Source organism: Mesocricetus auratus, unplaced genomic scaffold (genome assembly GCF_017639785.1).
Source record: "Mesocricetus auratus isolate SY011 unplaced genomic scaffold, BCM_Maur_2.0 Super-Scaffold_100008, whole genome shotgun sequence".
NCBI classification, from domain to species: domain Eukaryota; kingdom Metazoa; phylum Chordata; class Mammalia; order Rodentia; family Cricetidae; genus Mesocricetus; species Mesocricetus auratus.
Genome location: NW_024429192.1, coordinates 78,763,497 through 78,782,993, shown reverse-complemented (window position 1 = coordinate 78,782,993; position 19,497 = coordinate 78,763,497). Strand labels below are relative to the sequence as shown.

Below are 19,497 nucleotides of genomic sequence, written 5' to 3'. Positions count from 1 at the left end.
AAATAATTCATTTAACTTTATTTTATGTGCATTGCAATTGTGAACTGCCATGTGGATGCTGGGAATTGAACTCAGGACCTCTGGAAGAGCAGTTATGCTCTTAACCACTGAGCTATCTCTCCAGCCTGAGATCAGGTCTTGATATGCTGCTCTGTCTAGCCTCAGACTCAACTTCCTCTTAAAGGGTTCAATCCCCTGAGTGTCTTGGACCGTAGGAACAAGTGCCATGGCACACAGTGCTAAGACTATGGTTTTCTCTGTGTCTCTTTGTGTGTGTGGTATATGCTTGTGAGTATATGTGCATGCCTGTGTGTGCATGCATGCATATATGTGGGTGTACTTGCACGCATAAGTACATGTATGTGTACATGCCTCTGTGTTTGCGCATGTGTGTGAATGTGTGTGTTCAGAGGAGGATGTTAGGGGGCTGCTCTATCATTCTCTTTGCTTTCTGTTGTGATAAATATCATGACCCAAATCACCTTTGAGGAGGAAAGGGTTTATTTGGCTAGCAGGTTACGGTCTATCGTTGAGGGCAGGCACGTGGAAGCGGGAACTGAAGCAGAGGCCATGGAGGAATGCTGCTTACTTGTTTGCTTTCCTGACTTCATTAGCTTGCTTTCTGCTTTCTTCCTTGTCTCAGGACTACCCATGTAGGGGTGACACTACCTATGGTGGGCTGGGGCCTCCCATGTCAGTCATCACTCAAGACAGTGTCCCAAGATATGCCTACAAGTCAATCTGACAGAGACAATTCCTCAGTTGAGGTCTGTCTTCCCTGGTGTTGCTAGTTGGTGCCAGGTTAATAGAGCTAACTAACCAGCAGTGGATCTCTCATTGAGCCTGGAGCTAGGCTGGGGCTACCCAGCAAGATCCTATTTCTTCCTGTTTTTGCTCCACGCTGGGGCTAAAGCATGCATGACTACACTTGGCCTTTTACGTGGGTGCTGAGGGTTCAAACAGCTTGGAAAGCAAGGTCTTGCTCACTTCTCAAAGAGGCTGTGGAAAGAACCCATCCAAGCTTGAGCTGAGTCCTGTTGACTCCTCTAGGTAACCCAAAGCAGTCTGCCCCAGGCTGGCATCTACACAAGTGGCTGTCCTTCCTGTGAAGGTGGTAGCATTCTCTGAGCTCTGTGTTCTTTTTAAAAGCAATTTTGCTTTGCAATTTAGGCTTGCATGGCACTGGCTATGTAGCTTAGGTTGGCCTTGAATTTACTACCCTCCTGCTTCTTGCAGCGCATACACCACAATGCTTGGCTTGCAAAACAAATCTTTTCTTTTCAGTCCTTCATCTCCCCTTTGAGAAACATTTAACAGAGGTAGTGGTTGAAGCTTTCCACAAGGAGATGTGAGAGTTCTCTGGAGACCAAGGGACTTTAGCACCAAGGCTGTAGCTTTCTACCGAGAGTCCTAGGTCCCCTTATAGCTTGTCTCAAGCCATGCCACCCCCAGCACACAATGCTGTGACTACATATACATAGGCAGCCCTTTGTATTCATTGTCCCAAGCATTCTGTCTCCATGCCTTTGTCTTCCAGCCTGCTCTGCACTCCATCCTTCAGAGGGTCTTGGGCAAATCAGTACCATAATTCTGCTCAAAGCCAAGTTCTGCTGGTCCTGCTCATCTTCCCCCCACTCCCTTTAATGGTACCAGAGATTGAACCCAGGGCCTCACAAATGCTAGCTAAGCATCTTCCCACTGAACTACAGCTCTAGCTCCATCCCATTTCTTGTGCTGCTGACTACAGGAGCTCTCCATCATCCATTTCTGTTTCCTGCTATAAAACACTCAGGATGTTTCCTTTAAAAACACCCCTTAGGGCTGGAGAGATAGCTCAGTGGTTTAGAGTACTTACTTCTATTTTATTTATTTTTTTTAAAGATTTATTTATTATGTATACAATGTTCTGTAGACCAGAAGAGGACACCAGACCTCAATACAGATGGTTGTGAGCCATCATGTGGTTGCTGGGAATTGAGCTCAGGACCTCTGGAAGAGCAGCCAGTGCTCTTAACCCCTGAGCCATCTCTCCAGCTCCTTACTTCTATTTTAAAATATATGGTTTCAGTTCCAGTTCCCAACCTCCACATGGTGATCACAACTGCCTGTAACTCGTTTTAGAGGATATGATGCCCTCTTCTGTCCTTCATGCATACTGCATACAGGTGGTGCACATTTACCCATATGGGCTTGTTGTATACAAGCGGACACGCGGACACGCGGACACACACACACACGCACGCACGCACGCACGCACGCACCCACCCACCCACCCACCCCTTAAATCTTAGGGGCTGAAGAGATAGCTCAGTGGTTAGGAGCACTTGTTACTCTTGTAGAGGACCTGAGTTCTATACCCTATACTCACTTGTGGGGCTGCTCAGTATAGCCTGTAAGTCTAGCTCTGAGGAATCTGATGCCCTCTTTTGACCTCTGTGGGCACTCTCACTTCTGTGCTCACTTCCTATCCCTGTTGGTGTAGATTTCCTTTGAGTGGTAGGGATGCTGTCCTGATTTCTTGTCTTCCTGTATCCTTGCTTCCAAACTCCATACAAGTTTCTATTTTCTCATCACTCTCATGGTCAGAGGGATGAGATTCTGAGGTGGTTTTTGTTTCTGAAGAGAGTATCATAAATCAGGATGTGGCCTACTAGTCTATTCCTCTCACTTATAGCTAGATTAAACCAGAGTTCAGAAAGGGCAAGTAACTAGCCTAAGGCCACACACAGTAAGCTAGAGAGCAGTGTGGGCCCACAGCGCTGGTCTGTATGGATGTGGCGGTGGCTTCCCCAAAGTTCTGAGACCTTCTCTTGCGTTTGCTGCTCAGTGAGTTCAAAGCGAGTGTCTCACTAATGACAGCCCCTTTCTGAGCTTGTGCATCCTCCAAGTCCTTTGTTCACGCGTTGCGTTTGATTGTTTCCCTGGAAGCCAGGTGCACTTGATTTTTAATTCACTCTTCTCTTGCTGTGAGAAGTCCTGGTAGGTAGGTGAGTGGGTCGGGAGTTCTAAATTTATTATAGGAGGTTCCCCCTCCCTTGCTTCTGTTTAATATTGAAAGTCCTGTCAAGAGTAGAACAGGTTGATAAACCCTATGCCTCTGAAGTCTGGTCAGCTTCCAAAAGGTCTACTTCTGACCACACATCTGTTGCCCACAGTGAGACACTTGCCTGGGACACATCTTGTCTTACCTACTATCCTGTCCAAAGACACCACCATCCAGCGTGGGTAGGTTTCCCATGCTGAGCTCACTGGGGTCCTCCTGGGGAGGGTGGTTTGCCTGTTTGCTCCTGGTCTGATCAGGGACCTGTCAATCCCGCCCACTCTGTCTCCAGCCCTGACATGTGTCCACTGTGAGGAGTGCACCCTTCAGGAATGGGCGGGCTGTGCTTTCTGGCTTTCCCTTCTCTTCCTTCCTCCCTGCTCCCACTTGAGCCCCTTGCTGAAGTTTGTTTGGGGCCACATAGCTGGGTGTTTATAGCTTCAGACGGCTAGCTCTTCCAGAGCCACGGATGTGGGAGAGGAATCGAGGTGTTTGTTTGAGAGCTTCTGAGAGCTTTTTTTAGCTAGAACAGTTCAAAGAGCTCCTCTTGTTAATCAGAGGAATATTCCAGCCTCCCTGGGGTGGTCACACTGGCTTAATTGGAACCCAGGCTTCTTTGAAGTCCTTTTAATCCTTTCCGGGCTGGGAGAAAGAATTGGGAGGCAGCAACTGTAAATTTGAAATTTCTTCATTTTATTTACATGTGTCTGGGGACCATGGAACTCATTTTTCTGCGGCATTTGTGTTTCCAGCTATGGACAGCTGAGTGAGATTTGGACATTAGATGGCTGGAGTGGGAGAGTTGTAGGGCAGTGGGTCACTTCAAAGTAGCAGCAGTGGGCCCTGGTGTCCGTTCAGTCTAGCAGCCTTCTTGGTTCCTTAGGAAGCATGCTGGTTTGCTCCCGGCCTCCAGCCGCTATGTCCACCAGTCATTTATTTTGCTACATGGGATGGGACATTAGCTACTCAGTAAAGCTGCTCTCCCACACCTCTTTAGTTCCTCAGGTGGAGCCAGGTCACTGTGACAGCTAGACACAGCAGGACAAGCATTCTTGTCTGACTTGAACTGTCTAGGGTTAGCTGTTATTAAATTTTTTTCAAAAATTTTTTGAGGTACGGTCTGGGGGTGTGTGTCTAGACTGGCCTTGAACTCTGTGTGCCACCAGGCCTATATTATGCAGGGAATGATACCTAGGGCTTCACGCATTCTAGGCAAGCACTTGACCAACTGAGCCATGTCCTCAGCTTGTTTGGTTTTGAATCAGGGTCTCACTGCCCAGGCTGACCTGGAACCCAGGACCCTCCTGAAGCAAGTTTCTGAGTGCTGGGGTAGGCATTTGTTTTTCTATTTTATTTTTACTTATATTCACATGCTTTTGGGGATGCTCTGTCTCTGTCTCTTGTATTCATGCTGGGATTACAGATGTGTGCTACTGTGATGCTGGGGAGTCAAAGCTCAAGTCATTAGGCCTTAGTGGCAGTCACTTTACCTATTAGCCTCAATGCCACCCTTCTCGAGACTCTTCCTGACCAGTTTATCAGAGTGACTGCCTCATTTTGGTCACCCTGCCCCCTTTCCTTGCTGGTCTGTCACTATGCTCATAATGGAAACATTACACATTGGTTTTTGTCCCAGTGATCATTAGTCCCAGCAGGGAGTGAGTATCTGTGACTCTGGCCACCATGGGTTCTGTCAGTGCAGTATCTACAGGTCTCAGGACAGGACCACACACATAGTACTCCTAGATTTGTTGGAGACAGGGCCTTACTTTGTGTGGGTCAGGCTGGCATGGAACTTGGTTGGAATCATCTTGCCTCAGCCTCCTGATCACTGACTGTGCTGCCATACCAGCCTGGGAGGTTGCTCCAGACACACGGCCTGTAAATCCTCACAGGCTGAATGAGATGTGTTGTGCACACCCTTGAGGATTTTGAGTTCAGATTCCCAGCATGCACTAGCTGGGCATGCTGCACAGACCTGTACAGAGGAGGGAGAGACAGAAGAGCCCTGGTATGCTCTGGCTGCCGGTGTAGACAAAGCAGCAAGCTCCATTCCATGACAGAGCCTGTCTCAAAACACTAAGGTGGACAGCAATTGAGGAAGATACCTGATGTCAGTCTGTGGCCTCCATGCCGCCTCATCTGGGCAAGCATGCAGAAGCATGTTTCTCTCTCTCTCTCTCTCTCTCTCTCTCTCTCTCTCTCTCTCTCTCTCTCTCTCTCTCTCTCTCTCTCTCTCTCTCTCTCTCTCTCCCCCCCCCCCCCCAGATTTCACCAATACTCCTGTAATGGTCTCTCTTATGTTGCAAGTCATTTGTGGTATATGTGGCTGAGCCTCATTTAGGAATCATCTGATTGCTTGATTATGAATGGTTATAGTCGAATTTCCATGTGTTAATTTGTCATGGGAATAACACATTTCTTTTTTTTTTAAGAGATTTTAGATAGCACCTATTTCATAAGGTTTCAGAGCCAAACTTTGAAATAAGCAGTCAATGACTACCTAGTATTTATTATATTTCCATGGCACAAAATATTTAAGAAGGGACCGGTGAACTGGCTCAGCATGTGAAAGTGTCTGCCACCAAGCCTGAGTTCAATCCTCAGGACCCACATGGTGGAAGTGGAGAACTGACTCCTTCATGTTGTCCTCTGACCTCCACACATAAATGCAATTTTAAAATACCTAAGAAGCTTATAAATGTTTACAGGGAAGCTGCCTGCTTTTTTTTGATTCCCTCCAGGAAGCCACTTCTACTTTTTTTTTTTAAGACAGGGTTTCTCTATGTAACAGTTCTGGCTGTCCTAGAACTCACTTTGTGGACCAGGCTGGCCTTGAACTCAGAGATTCATCTATTTCTGCCTCTCAAGTGCTGGAATTAAAGGCGTGTGCACTACCACGCTGTCTCTTTTATGTAGTAATGCATTTTGGAGCTCTTTCATATCAATATACATATATACGCATACATACACATACACCTATACATATAGTTCTTTTCTCTCGATTTTATCCTGATCTCATCATCTGGGTAGACTCTAATTTGGCCAGTAACTGTCTTGGAAGTCACTTTATATAGTAAACTGGCTTCAAACTCACAGCCTGCTTCTTGAGTGCTGGGATTAAAGGCATGCACGACACTTGTGGCTAGCCAACACTGAATTCTTAATCCAGTGTCTTAAGACTCAGGTATTCTTCTAGAAAGGCCTCAGGGGTTTTCATTCATTCTCTGTTTGGAGTCTTTGCAGTGATGAGCCAGAATAGAATCTAAGGTGAATTCCTCTTGTGACCCTGACCACTGAAGAAGGAGAAAGGTGGCTGGTGGCCAGGGTGGAATGCATGGTGTGTGAGCCTGTGCTTTGGGCTGAAGAGGGTAATGGTGCAAACAGGACCACAAGGAACAGGGTTTGTTGAGGCTTAGGGTTGTAGACATGTAGGCTGGAGCAAGCCCAGCTAAAGACAGGTGACAGTGAGCAGACACCTAAAGTGACAGGAGAGCGGTGTGTGCACACCACAGGAGAAGCACCCTGGAGAAGGGACATGTGGGACCTGAGGAGGAATGTGCTAATGGCTGTGAATTGGAACAGCATCTGCCTTCCTGTTCCTCGCCTGGCCAGGCCATCTGTGTGACCTCATTTCTAAAAAGGAGGAGGGATGTCATGTGATGAGGGTCTGCTGATTCTTCGCTGCTGTGGCAAACCTCTGTGCTTGAGACAGCAGCCAGCCCTGCCTTGCCTTCCTCAGGGAAAGGGACTGCCCCTCTAAACCTTGAAACTGGAAGCTTTGGAAGGTGGATGAGTGATATTGTCTGCCTCATGGTCAGGCTGTCGCAGGGCGGTCCCCAAATCTAATGATGACACAGACTTGTGCCTCTTGTCTACTGGTGCCTTATAGCTGTGGCCTCAGGACTTGAGATTCCAGCTCTTGCTGGCTGCCTTAAGGGCTGTGGGAAGCAGGCACAGCCACTGCAGGTAGATTTGCAGTGCATGGCACAGCTCTAGGCTTCCATGCAGTGCTGACTTCGTATGTGATATTTGCTTGTCCTGTCCTTAGCCCTCTATACCAGCATTTCTCCAGTCCTAGGAGAAGTCTGATTCTGTGTCTCCAGTGCAGTGAATGCTGTCATTCTTCAGCCTTCAGCACAAGTTTTTGCAGTCTAATGTGTTCTGTTCTGGACTGGGCATACTTTTTGCAAGAACAATAAGCCCATCTCGGTGGGGGTGGTGGAGAGCTCTGTTCCCTCCTTCCCCTCCTTTTCGGTTGGGTCCTGGCTGAAGCCCAGTCCCTGCAGTTTTGGATGGTGGTCTCAGCCCTGTGGTTTCCTATTCTCTGGAAAGAATGGCACCTTGGAAGAGAGCTCATGGCCTGGTGTTTGCTAATTGGGTCTGTGGCTGCTGCCACTTCATTCATTCTCGACACTGGTGTCCTCGGATTGGGTGTCTTTCAGACACTATGAAACCAGTACTTATGGCTTCAGTGAGAGCCATGGCACCTGCTATTAGAACTCAAAATAGCTGCAGTTGGGGCTGGAACCGTCTTCGCCTCCGAAATAAACTAGTGGGCTCAGGCCCACTGCATTCTGTGCCTGCAGCTGAGTTTGTGTCACAATTCAGCTGTTCATGGAACAAAGAGACCTCTCCCCGAGAGCCCCCCGCCAGACCATGAAAGGCCTCGCAGCTGAAGCCACGGTTGTTCGGCAGCAGATGCCACAGCTTGGGCTGCAGTTGGAACTGTCACTTCCCTGTCATCCCATGTGTCGGAGGCCCCAGAGGCCCTGAGTGCCTTCCACTTTGTAGTTGTGAAGTGCGAGTGTCACGCTCGCTGGACCAGACTGGTAGTGGTATTTTTAGGCCACAGTGGCACTCGGTGGGACTTCTTGTAGTTAAAAGCACTTTGCTAATCCCTTGAGTGCCCAGAAGCATCTCTGAGTAGCTTTAACCACACAGGTCAGGAGGCATCTGCAGCACAAAGTCTCAGCTGGCACCTGGCAGTCTATGGGCTCTGGTCAGGGACAAGGTGAAGTCTGCATCTATGGACGAATCCCCTGTGACTCCACAGGTCCTGAAAGTTCCTCCTTTCAAGCTCAGCACAGGTGGCAGAGGCTGATTGCCACCCTCACTTCCAGTGGGGTCAAGCAGTGCTGAACTGGTTCCTGTATCCCAGGGCTTCTTAAGGATTGTTCCCCCCCTGCCACCAACCTTCCCATGCCCTTATGTCCGTGCCAGAGCTCATGGCAGGCTGAAAGCACATGGCGAGTGTCCTGTTCCCTGCACAGCATGCTTCAGGGTACCTTTCTCCCTTGTGGCCTTTTCTTGTCTTTTTTTCCTATTCTCTTAAGGTCTTTTTTGGCTTTTATTTATACTTTCATATACATGCACTGTAAGTTCTTAGTCTGTGAAATTCACACAGTGCATAGAGGAGATCTTGATTATGGGCGAGCACAATTTCACTAAAGCCAAGCTCTAGGATGTGTTCTGTGAATATAAGAATATATGTGTTACTTACGTTCTCTGTGTGTAGCTCAAGTACAGAGTTACCTTGTGACTGGCTCTTTTTGGGCATCTTTTGCCTGGCACACTTGCTTGCCTCTTCTGCCAAGAGAAACTTTATAGCCTGTCTGAGTTGCCAGAAGACCCACAGGTGGGGGGATTTGGGGACTGGAACTAACCTCTCATGGGTCTGCAGGTGGATGGCCAGTGCTGGCGAGGGCCCACCCCCACCTTTCAGATGGTTGCTTTCCTGTGGCCTCGTGTTGTAGAGAAGGGGATGAAGAGAGGCTTTTGATGTATTTTTCTGATTTGGAGTTGGAACCCTGGGTCATATGCCTGCTTGGCAAGTACTCTACCACTGAGCTGCATCTCCAGCCCCTTACACGGGGCTATAGTAAGGTCAGAGTTCAGCCCATTGTACTATGAACGGTTGGTGGGATAGCTCATCTGTACCCAGGCTCTATACCCAGGACTGACCAGGGTCTTGCTCATGAGAATTGTAGTGCACACGATTGCACACACATTTAGAGGCCAGTGGTCAACCTTGGGTGTTGTTCCTTGGTGCCATCCACCTTGTCTGTTAGATAGAGTCTGTCATTGTCCTGGGACTCTAAGCACACTCCTGTGTCAACCTCAGCACCGAGCAGGTGCCATCACCTCTGGCTTTGTATGTTCTTAATATTTTTAATTCCATTTTATTTAATTAATTGTATGTGTGCATGTGCGAATCAGAGGATAACCTGAGGGAATCGGTTCCCTTTCCCCATGTGGAACCCAGGAATTGAACTTGGGTCCTCAGGCTTGGTAGCAAGTACCTTTTTACTCACTGAGTCATCTTGTTAGTCCAACACACCCAGCTTTTTTTCTTTTTCTTTTTTTTCCCTAAACATGGCTTCTAGGAACTGAACTCAGATCTTCATTCCTATACGGAAATATGTTACCCCCTGAGTGATCTCCATAGCTCTAAGGTGTATTGTGAAAGTAGTCTACCTGGGTGGGCAGGCTGCGGTTGGACCTGGATGCTCTGAGTGTTGGCTGCTCTGCACTCTGGCTGCAGAATGTACTCATGCAGATCTCTGAATTGCCAGTGGATGCTGTGGCTTTTGGATGTTGTTCTATGTGCACGATTTGGTCCATTTCCAGGGAGAGCAGGAACTGAGTGTGTCTTCTTTATCCCTCAGGACTCCAGAGGACCTTTCCAGGTTCGTGGTTGAGCTGCAGCAGCGAGAGCTCACCCTGAAGGAGAAGAATAACACTATCACCAGCAGGTAAATGGCTTGGGGTGGGTCTGGCTGCACGTTTGCTTTGGGCAGTTTGAGTCCTGTATACCTTCCTCCTGGCTTACTTGAAGTGTTTGTTTTCCATTATTGTTATATAGTACCCGGGGCTGGAGACTTTTCAAGAACGTTATTTTTTTTAGGGCATGATGGTGTGTCATTGTTAGGGTGTAGTTCTGCTTAGGACAGTTGATGATAGGTTGTGTGTGCATGCATGTTTTGTGCTAGCTTGCATATTGGAGAAAGCTAGAGAGAAGGGTTGGGCTTTTGTCTTAACAGCTCTTTTGAGGGTTTCTAAGAGCTGTCTCAGTCCCTCTGAAGGTCATTGCCCTTGGTGGCCTAAAGGCCTCTCATTCCATCTGCCTTGTGTATGAGTGCTTCAGGTGGGCTCTTTTTTTTTTTTTTTTTACGAGACAGGGTTTCTCTGTATTGTTTTGGAGGCTATCGGTCCAGCCCGGCCTCGAACTCACAGAGATCCGCCTGCCTCTGCCTCCCGAGTGCTGGGATTAAAGGCGTGCGCCACCACCGCCCGGCCAGGTGGGCTCATTTAAATTGTATGAATGCAAGTCACAGCATGGGCAGATAGCTGTGCCTCACAAGTCCATGCTCTGAGCCGTGGGAGTAGATGCTGCTTCACATGCAACATAGCAGCGAGTCTCAGCTTGAGCCACTCAGCAAGTTGTCTGCCTGACCTTGGGTCCCTGCCTAGATCAGGAGCTTTGCAGGTTTCTGGTAGTGTGTGGACTCTGAAAGGCCCTTGGGGGCATGCATGTGTGATGTGTGCAGACCTGTGTGCTGACAGACATGAAGAGTCCACCTGGCCTTGATCCCAAGTGACAGAAATCTCACCCTGAGATGAGCAGCAGGCATGCTTGTTCCATGGTCCAGGAGGACATCCAGGAGCAGCTATGGGGCCCCGCCTGGCCTGCCATATGCTTGTCCTCTTACACCACACACCTCCCCCTTTGTTCAACACCACTTTCCCAAGTCCACGGCACAAACATTGTGCTTTACACCTCTGCTCTGACACTAAGGGTCTGCTCAGATGTCAGCATAAGTGTCAGATCCCCAGCTCACCCACATTTCCTTCCCACCCTTGAGACTCCTGGTTTCTTCTGTCAGATCCAGCTGGGAGCAGCTGGGTGGAGGGTGTTCAGAGCAGGTGTGTGTCAGGGTATTGCCCTTTTCAGGTACACCACCCTTCTGCCACTTGCTTGTACTCTTCAGTGCCAAAGTGTTCAAATCCTACTGGGAAGAGTTTCATAGCCCAGCCCCAAGTCAGTGGTTGGGACTAGGAGCTTCTGCACACAGTTTTCTAGTCCTTTTGTCATTAGCTCCCACCTGAGCACTGTGGGGGTGTCTTGGCTTATCTCCTGAGTGGAAGAACTTGCTGAGAACACCAGCAGACAGGCCTCTCATTCCAGAGTTGCCCAGGAGTTTTAGGGTTCTGCTAGGAACCAGAGACTGAAGCCAAATGTGTTTGGTCTTTCACATCAGCTCTGTGACTGGCCACTCAGCCGATCTTGTGACTTTGAGGTGCCATTCCAAGTTTAGTGTTATGTCCAGAGATAAAAAGTAGTCTTCTTTGGGTCTTTTCTGGGATAGGGAAGGCTTTTCTGAGGCCCCAGTCCAGCTGACCCACTTCGGTGACCAAAACTAGGCTGTGTGCCTGTGCAGATCCTGTACTGACAGAAGATGGGGTTGCCATGGTGAGCCCAAGGCCATCCCATGTGTTCTTGAGCTACCTGACCGAGGCCAGTGGGATTGGCTTCTGCAAGCCAGAGGGAGGGGCTGTGTGCAGTGACCAGGGCAAGGGCCTCTAGTGCCCTGAATGGACTGACCCTTGCATGGGCAGGACTGGGGGTGGGGGTGCATGGAGCCAGCCTATTTATTGTTGATGATCCAGCCATAGCCTTGTTCTCTTGTGGAGACAGTGTTTTAATCATTTATTACTAGCCAGAAGGAAGGGTTTCTCATTTTGAGTGCTGATGTCACTCTGAAGATTGGCTTCTATTAGCATCTGGTTATGCTGGACATAATCACTTCCATTTACTTGAGAAAACTCACATGATAAAGATTGCCTTTTGCTTTCAAAGCCACTGTCAGATGAAACGGGCGTGAAAAGTGATTTGGAATTAAAGCTTGAACGTTTGCATGGCTATCCTCTTCATTTTCCTCTGACTGTGAAACAGAATGAACTATTAAAGGGAAGGAAACCTGTCTGTGATTCCCTCCCACCCAGGACTTAGCTGCTGTGACCAGGCACATGTCTGCCCGAGAGCCATGGGGAAGGGATGTGCACCTGCACACTTCACCACATACATACCTGGCTTGTATTTGCCAGTGTGGGTTGAGTCAGCCTGTGCCAGGTTCAGGAAGGGCTGAGGGGTCCCCTGAGTCAATACAGCTATAACATCAGGGCATCCAGCCGGTATGCCTGGTGTTTCACTCTCTTCGGTAGGATGTCATGGTCCCTAGTTAGCAGATCTCAGGGAGGAGAGGCACGACCCACGGTACTGTCTCTGCTTCCCTGGGAACATTTTTCCAAGGTGAGTTGCTTTGGAGTTTCTATGTGTTGGCCTTCTGTGCCGGGTTGGTAAACATGTGAGACCTGTGACTCTTTGTTCTCTGTGGTTTCTGTAGCCTAGAAGCAGGCTTCTCATGGAGTTGGCTAAGCAGTTGTCTTTCTTGTGAGTCTTGCAGAGCTGAGCTGCTGAGCTGAGGAGTTGGGTGCTGGGGCTAGGTTTCCAGGGCTCCTGCTAGTTCTAGTAAGGTGGGAACCAGTGGGGTCCAGTGCCATGCCTGAACACTGAGATGATCTAGATCAAGGTAGCTGCTACTTTGATGGGGTGGGTGGTTACCAACCTGGGACCTCTGGTGCATAGTCTTTCAGACCAGTCAGGAGATAAGCAGAGACTCTGTTCCCAGCCTGCTGTGTGCTGGATCCTGCCTTTTCTTTTAATGCAGGTTCCAGATAGAATCAGACCTTAGGATGGGGAGGTGGCTAGGTGGCACTGGCCTTGGCGGTTGGGCAGATGATCCCAGTTTGGGTGCCTCAGCCCATTGGGCTTATAGGGCAGGTCTGCACCGTTTTGTTCACTGGACCAGGAGACTCCACAGGCCAAATATTTTTCCTTGGCCTTTTGAAGATGGTTAGGCAGATTCAGGTGACATGGGAAAGAGAGAACAGGGTGCAACCTGAGGTGCAGAGGGCGTCACAGTGTGGGCCTAGCTTAACACAGGAACAGGCAGGGCACTATGGATCTTTCTTTTTGGGTGACATGTAGTTGCCAAGGAATAGACCATCAGTACCAGCTCGGGTCACGTGCTGCAGGGCTGTATTTCTGCTCACACCTCATGCACTCCTGTTGACTGGGTCTTGCAAACAAAGGTTTGCCTCTTATGACTTTTAATCATGTTCTTTATTACACCGCTAGCCTGAGCTTCATAAGCCACTGCTTGATTCTGTTTTTTTTTTTTCCTACCTTCCTGCTGCACCTTGTCCTCTTCCTCTCCCTTAATTCCTTATCCCTCTAGGTCTCTCCTTCTTTTCCCTCTTCCTTTTCCCTCCTCTGTCTCATCTTCTCATCTCCACTGGTTGTCCTCCCTCCCTTCCTCCCTCCCTCCCTCCCTCCCTCCCTCCCTCCCTCCCTCCCTCCCTCCCTCCCTCCCTCCCTCCCTTCTTCCCTTTTTCTCTGTCTTCCTCCTTTTTCTTCTCTTCTTCTTCCTCCTATCTTTTCCTTTCCTTCCTCACCTCTCTGATCTCCACTTTCCCCACCCGTTTTGCTGTTGGAAAAGTACAGAGTATTTTGTTCAGCGTGGTCTCAGTATGCTCATGGGCTGTTAGAAGACAGAACACCCCCTACTCCCTTCAACCCCCACCCTTTCTTTTGTGAAGATCATGGCAACTCCTCCAGTCTTGAGGACATTCACTCAAGTGTACTGCACCTCCCAAACCAGTGTACAAGTCATCTGCATCTGCCAGCACTAGCTGTGTCAGAAAGTTCACGACCATACCCATGACTAGAAAACAGAGAGGTCTGAAGGTCCTTCTCCTTGGAGCACTATAGTTGATGTTGCTATAGTTGACCTTTTGCATGTTTGCTATAGTTATCTCAGCAGGTCCTGACATGTGTGGGGAAGTGCCATGGCTCAGAGAAGGCTGCTAAGCAGGGCTCTGACCTGAGCTCTATGTGGGTGAGATGCAGTGTGGTAGGGGCCTCACTGAAGCTGAACCACAGATGTCATCTGTCTCTGGGAAGGTCAGATAATGTCACATCCTAGAGTTTCCAACTAGCCAGGATCAGGAAAGTGCTTCTTACCATTGAGATGGAATGACCTTGATCCCTAGCTGGTTAGATATGGTTCTGAACTCATTAGGCTGAACTGATTTGTTTTGTTTTTAAGACATCATCTCGGTACTGATCAAGACCCCCTGTACGTGGGTGTCAGTGAGGAGGCCTAGGTAATCTATTGGGCCTTGGGTAGTAGATCAGTATTTATCCAGGGCACACAAATGGACTTTGGGTGCCCATCCAACAATGAGAGATGCACTCTCACCCTGGACTCTTGGGGGAGGGTCTAGGCCCTGCCCTGGATGAAATGACAGACTATGGACACTCCCCATGGAGGGCCTCACCCTCCCTGGGGAAATGAGGGGATATTGGAGGGGTTGGTGGGAGGGCGTGGGAGGAGGGGAGGGAAAGGGAAAGGAACCTGGAATTGACATGTGAAGCAACCTTGTTTCTAATTTAAATTTAAATTTAAAAATAAAAGTAAAAAGATCATCTCATGTTTTCAAGGCTGATCTGGAACTCCCTGGAATTTCCTGTGTAGCCCATACTGGCCTTGGACTCTTAATCTTGCCTCCTCAACCTCCCTAGTTCTGGGTAATGTGTGTGTTGTCCCACCTAGCTGAATTTGTTTTCTCTTTTCTATGAATGGGTGAAAGCCCAGAGGTGGGGCTCTCACTTCCTTCTATGAGGGCACTGTGGATTTTGAGTAGCAGGAGATGAGGGTGGTGTGTGGTAGAAGGGAGTGGGGGTTAAGGAGAATGTTACAGGTCATGTGTGGATGGAGGGATAGACCATGTGTCCTGTTCAGTAGGTGTGGAGGAGCTGGTAGTCTTTGCTTAGGTGAATGTTGTATGTTGAAGTGGAGAGCATGTCTCTGCAGGGCTTTGTTAGGGACTGCCTCCCTGGTGTTGGACAGCTCTCTGATTGGTGAGGATGGGATGGGAAGAGTTGATGTGCAGGATATATGTAGCAAGGGTTGGGCAGATTCCTGCTTGGTGGGCAAAGGGGCAGCTTGCCTAGTGAGCACCAGTAGGAAATTCTCAAGGACGGTGCTTATCTGTACATTCCCATCGAAGGCTTCTGTGAACTATCAGGCTGCGCCTGCTCTCCTCACCCATCCCGCACAGCTCACAACCACCATCCGTCATGGATATGGATGGGGCTGTCAGGGCCTACCCGTGCATCCTCAGCACCTTCAAACGGGATCTGATTGCAGTGTCAGGAGCCTTGCCCTCTTCACTCTGCCAGCATTGCTTCTTGTCCTGTATGGCTGATAATGTCTCTCCTGGTTTTGTGGTTAAGGAGCAGGCAGGTTGCCTGGGGTTTGGATATAGATCTTGGGTGTGTCCTCTGTTCACTGTCCACTGCATTGGGCTGCTCAGCACTGCCCAAAAGCCTCCCGTGCTCTTGCTGGGGCTCTTTAGAGCCAGGAGTTCAGGGGACCACGTCTCCACTACATCACAGTCACGGCTGAAGTGCAGTGACTTGAGTGTTAGGCAAGAGGCTCACTGACTATGCAGTTAGATTATCATGTAGACACTTACAGGACGGTCCCCTGCACCCTAGTGAATGCTGACAGAACCAAGAAGCTTGTGCAGGGATTTGAGGGGAGAAGGGTGGTAGAGAGAGCAAGGGCCTCTTTGTCATCTGTGACAAGAGCAACCAGTGTCATTGGGTGTTTCCTTGCTTGGAATATTCTTCCTAGCATACCCTAGACAGTATCTAGTTTGTCCCAGGTAGGTGTGGTCCCCATCCCCTCAATCATTTTGCCAAAGGTGAATTTGAATCCCAGCCCATCTGCAGGGAGGCAGTAGAAACAACTTGAACCAGCCTGTCAGTCTCTCAAGCATCCATGCTACAACTAAGGGTGGAGCCCAGGTTGCCAAGGAGGTTCTTACACAACTGCTGTCTGTACCACTTCAAGTTGTCCAGCCTGGCGCTTTCTGAGATGCTCATGTAAGGCAGAGCCACTAGGGACAAGCTGTGTAGTGATGTGGACAACATACTTTCTCTCTCCACTCTGCCTTGTCCACTCCATCCATCCAGGCCAGGCTGTGCTCTTGGGACTGGGGCACCCTTTTTCCAGCCAGTTTTCATGAGCTACCTGCTCAGACCTGGGACTGCACTTGTGGCCATAGTCTGGAAGGTCTCCTGCTGCTGGCCAGAGCAGCCCGTGCCTGCAAACATAGGGGAAAACTCAGGGGCCAGGCGTGTGGAGTCCTGAGGTACCCATGGTCCAGATCTTTGCTGTCACCTGCTTGTCTAGCAGAGGGGCCTTAAGAAGAAACCGAGTGGAGGGTATCACCCCATCCGTGTCATAAAGGTTTTGCTCTGACTTTCTCCATTGCATCCCAAGAGCGTGTTAAGCTCAGCGTCCGAGTCATAATTCTTGCCTCTGTTTGTCTAGAGCTGTTAGGCCACCCTCTCACAGCATCTTGTAGTATAATGAGGCCTTGTCACCTGTGTGAGCTGGTGTCCACATGAGTTATAATGCTCTCAAGCTGTCTAGAGACCAGCAAAGCCAGTGACAGGTGCTCAAGATTAATGATGCAGGGACATGTTTTGTGCCTCCAAGGGTGTGACATGCTGCATCCTGGAGCTGTGATGGGGGTGAGCAGTTATTGTTGGCTCCAAATTTAGGTTGCCCGTGTTTGGATCTCAGCTCCATCACTGAGGAACACTTTGTCCTTGGATAGTTTAATTAGCCTGTCCACAGTGAAGGTACCTTTTTGGGTGGGGTGTGTACAGGAGGGTGAAGGATTGGCCATAAAGGATACAGGCCAGTGTCTGGAATGGTAAACAAGGGACTGGGTAGGCACCATAGTCCTCTTTATTGTCATCTGTGTTTGTGGAGCCACAGTGAAGAGTCCTGAGACGTGACACTCCTGACATTGGGGTGTTCCCAGTGAGTACCATAGTTAAGATGGGCTTTGGTGGATGACTGCTGGTGATGGTCGGAGGGTCTGGGGGCGAATACATGACAATGGAGATGATGCTGGAATTTGTTATGGTTCATTGGGTGGGCAGGAGAAGAGCAGCGAGCAGCCAGCCCTGGCCTGGCCCATCTCCCATAGCTGTGTCCCCTGCCAGGTCTTATGCTCATCGCAGTCATTTACTGTTTTGGCATGAGCTTGCTCCTGGGCTTGTCAGGGACAGAGGCAGAGGTCTCAAATGTCCATCTGGCTCTTTCCAGCCAGTGTGAATGGACTTTGGCAGAGCAATTGAATCAGCTTGCATCTGGTGGGCATGTCCGCCATGGCAGCCCCTATGGTGCATTTCGGCTATGCAGTGAAACCTGCTCACTGTGACCACATGCCTGTCCTCGGCGGTGCCAGGCTAGGTTCCTTCAGGGGCTGCTGGTCATTATTCATGTGCTTCTACAAACTTGGCTTGGGCCTAGGGAGGATCACTCAGAGAGAGGCCGCACTTTCCTTCCTGGACGTACAGGTCTCTTTAGCCTAGGCTTCCCTTCAGTAGTCGATTGATTGTATCAATACTTGTTTCTGACCTGACTATTGTCTGGGCTCCTTATGGACTGTGGGAGGCTTAGTTTGTTGGCCGAGCTCCCTGGCTTTCAGTTTAGTGATGATTCTATGAGTATGGTTGCAAACACTGCTGTTTCCAAAACTCAGCCAGTGTGGGACCTGCATGATTGGCCAGACAGCCGCTGTCCTGCCACCTGCCTTCTGTGTTATGCTTTGTCTGTAATGATCTCGTCTCCATCCTTATAGGCCTAGACCTGTGCCCTGTCTCAAGTCTTATTGAAGTATGTGTTTGTTTCCTCCATGCTAGGATTCTTGCTACTCTCTGTCACTGCCTTTTCTAAAGCGACAAACTGTGTCATTCTTTTCTACACTTGCCTCTAGACACCTGCTTTCCACACAGCTGTCTGAGGGACACTTTATGATTCAGGTCACGGCATATTGTCCCCACACCTGGGCCTTCCCTTGGCACTGTGTCTCCAGGGTGGGTGCAGCTTTCTTGCCAGGCTGTTCTCACCATACCAGCAACTCCTGCTCTTAAGCTAACTTAGTCCAGGGTCTGTGCACCCACCCCTTCTAGTCTGTCTTTCCACTCTCCTCCCCAATGCACATTAGCACTACGCTCTTGGTCTTGTGTCTTATTTCCCATGGTGGCTTGGCAGACGCATCAAAGCTAGGATTCTTGTTTAAATGAATATACATTTGCCTCTGCCTAACTGTCTTTGTCCATCTGCTTGTCTCCCTCAGTGCAGGGCCTGTGCCCAGCTTGTCTTACATTGAGTCTGGCAACATTGCAGCCACAGCACATGCTCTCTGTGGTTGAGCTGGACGAGCCAGAGCCACTGGCAGTCCCACAGGCCTGGGCCTTTGGTCTTCTCTCACATCCTATCGAAGCCATGAGGCCACTGGCTATACCTAGAGCCCCTTTCTACTAGCCTCAGCTAGTCTCCCTGCTTCCCTCCTTGGCTGCTCTGGGTTCAACATCATCTAAGGTTTCATGAGTCACTAACATTGTCTCTTGTTGTCCCATAGCTGTGTGAACTCTGAATGCATCTGCTTCTCCCCTCTTGACCTGTAAGCGGTTATACAGTTCTAGGACATGCTGTGTCTACTCACACAGTTTGGGGACTTCCTTCCTTCCTCACCACTGCAGCTTGGTCTCTCTGTGGAACCATCATGGCCTTCCAAGTGCCCTTTCTGCTGTCTGACTTTCCCCCTCCCCGTATCAGTTCATGTGCTTGTTTGGGCAGGACATTTTTCCCAGACCGAAGTGACAACTCTACCTGCCCCGTGTAGAGAGCCAGTGAATTTATTGGGCTTCCTTATATATGTGCATGGTTGAGGGGTAACCCCCAAACAGCTACATCACTGAGAATTCTCACACCAGATCTGCATAGATGGAGCCCCCACTTCAGTTAACACAGTAGACACTGTCCACACTCTGTCTACTCTAGCACATCCTGAGACCACAAGTAGCTGGCACAGAATTACAAGCAGGTAGGAAAAGGGGCAGGAGGGAGGGGCTGGGCTCTCAGGTGAGGGTTTAATGGCCCCTCCATCTTCCCCTTTTGCGAGAGAATATCAGCAGGCCTGTTCTTAGGACTGTTGGTGAGTAGTCAGCACAGTTGCTGCACTGAGAATGGTAATGGTTGTCATGGTTTGGGTAAGGGTTCTACAACACACGGTGCTCTGGGAGTGTGCAAGACCTGGCCACTGTGTGTTCAGCCTAGTCCATCCTTATGGGGTATTTACTGAGTAAATGCACGCCCTGCCCCCTGACATAACATCAACTCAAGAATGGGGTGCTGTGATGACTCAGGCTTCTTATGGGCTTATGTTGTTGAGTTGGCTGTGACCTGTAAGGTCATCTGCATCTCCCTCCCCTGTTGTCCTCTGTTCCCTGACACTTGGGCTCC

General features: G+C 49.4%; 1 protein-coding gene across 1 annotated transcript in view; it reads left to right on the top strand.

The window, feature by feature from the left end:
• The window catches only part of Mad1l1 (mitotic arrest deficient 1 like 1), a 304,565-nt gene that overhangs the window by 48,923 nt on the left and 236,145 nt on the right, over positions 1–19,497 (top strand). Inside the window, exon 10 of the mRNA XM_040751261.1 lies at positions 9,709–9,795. Coding sequence (XP_040607195.1) covers positions 9,709–9,795 — 87 coding nt within the window. The remainder of the gene's footprint in view (positions 1–9,708; positions 9,796–19,497) is intronic.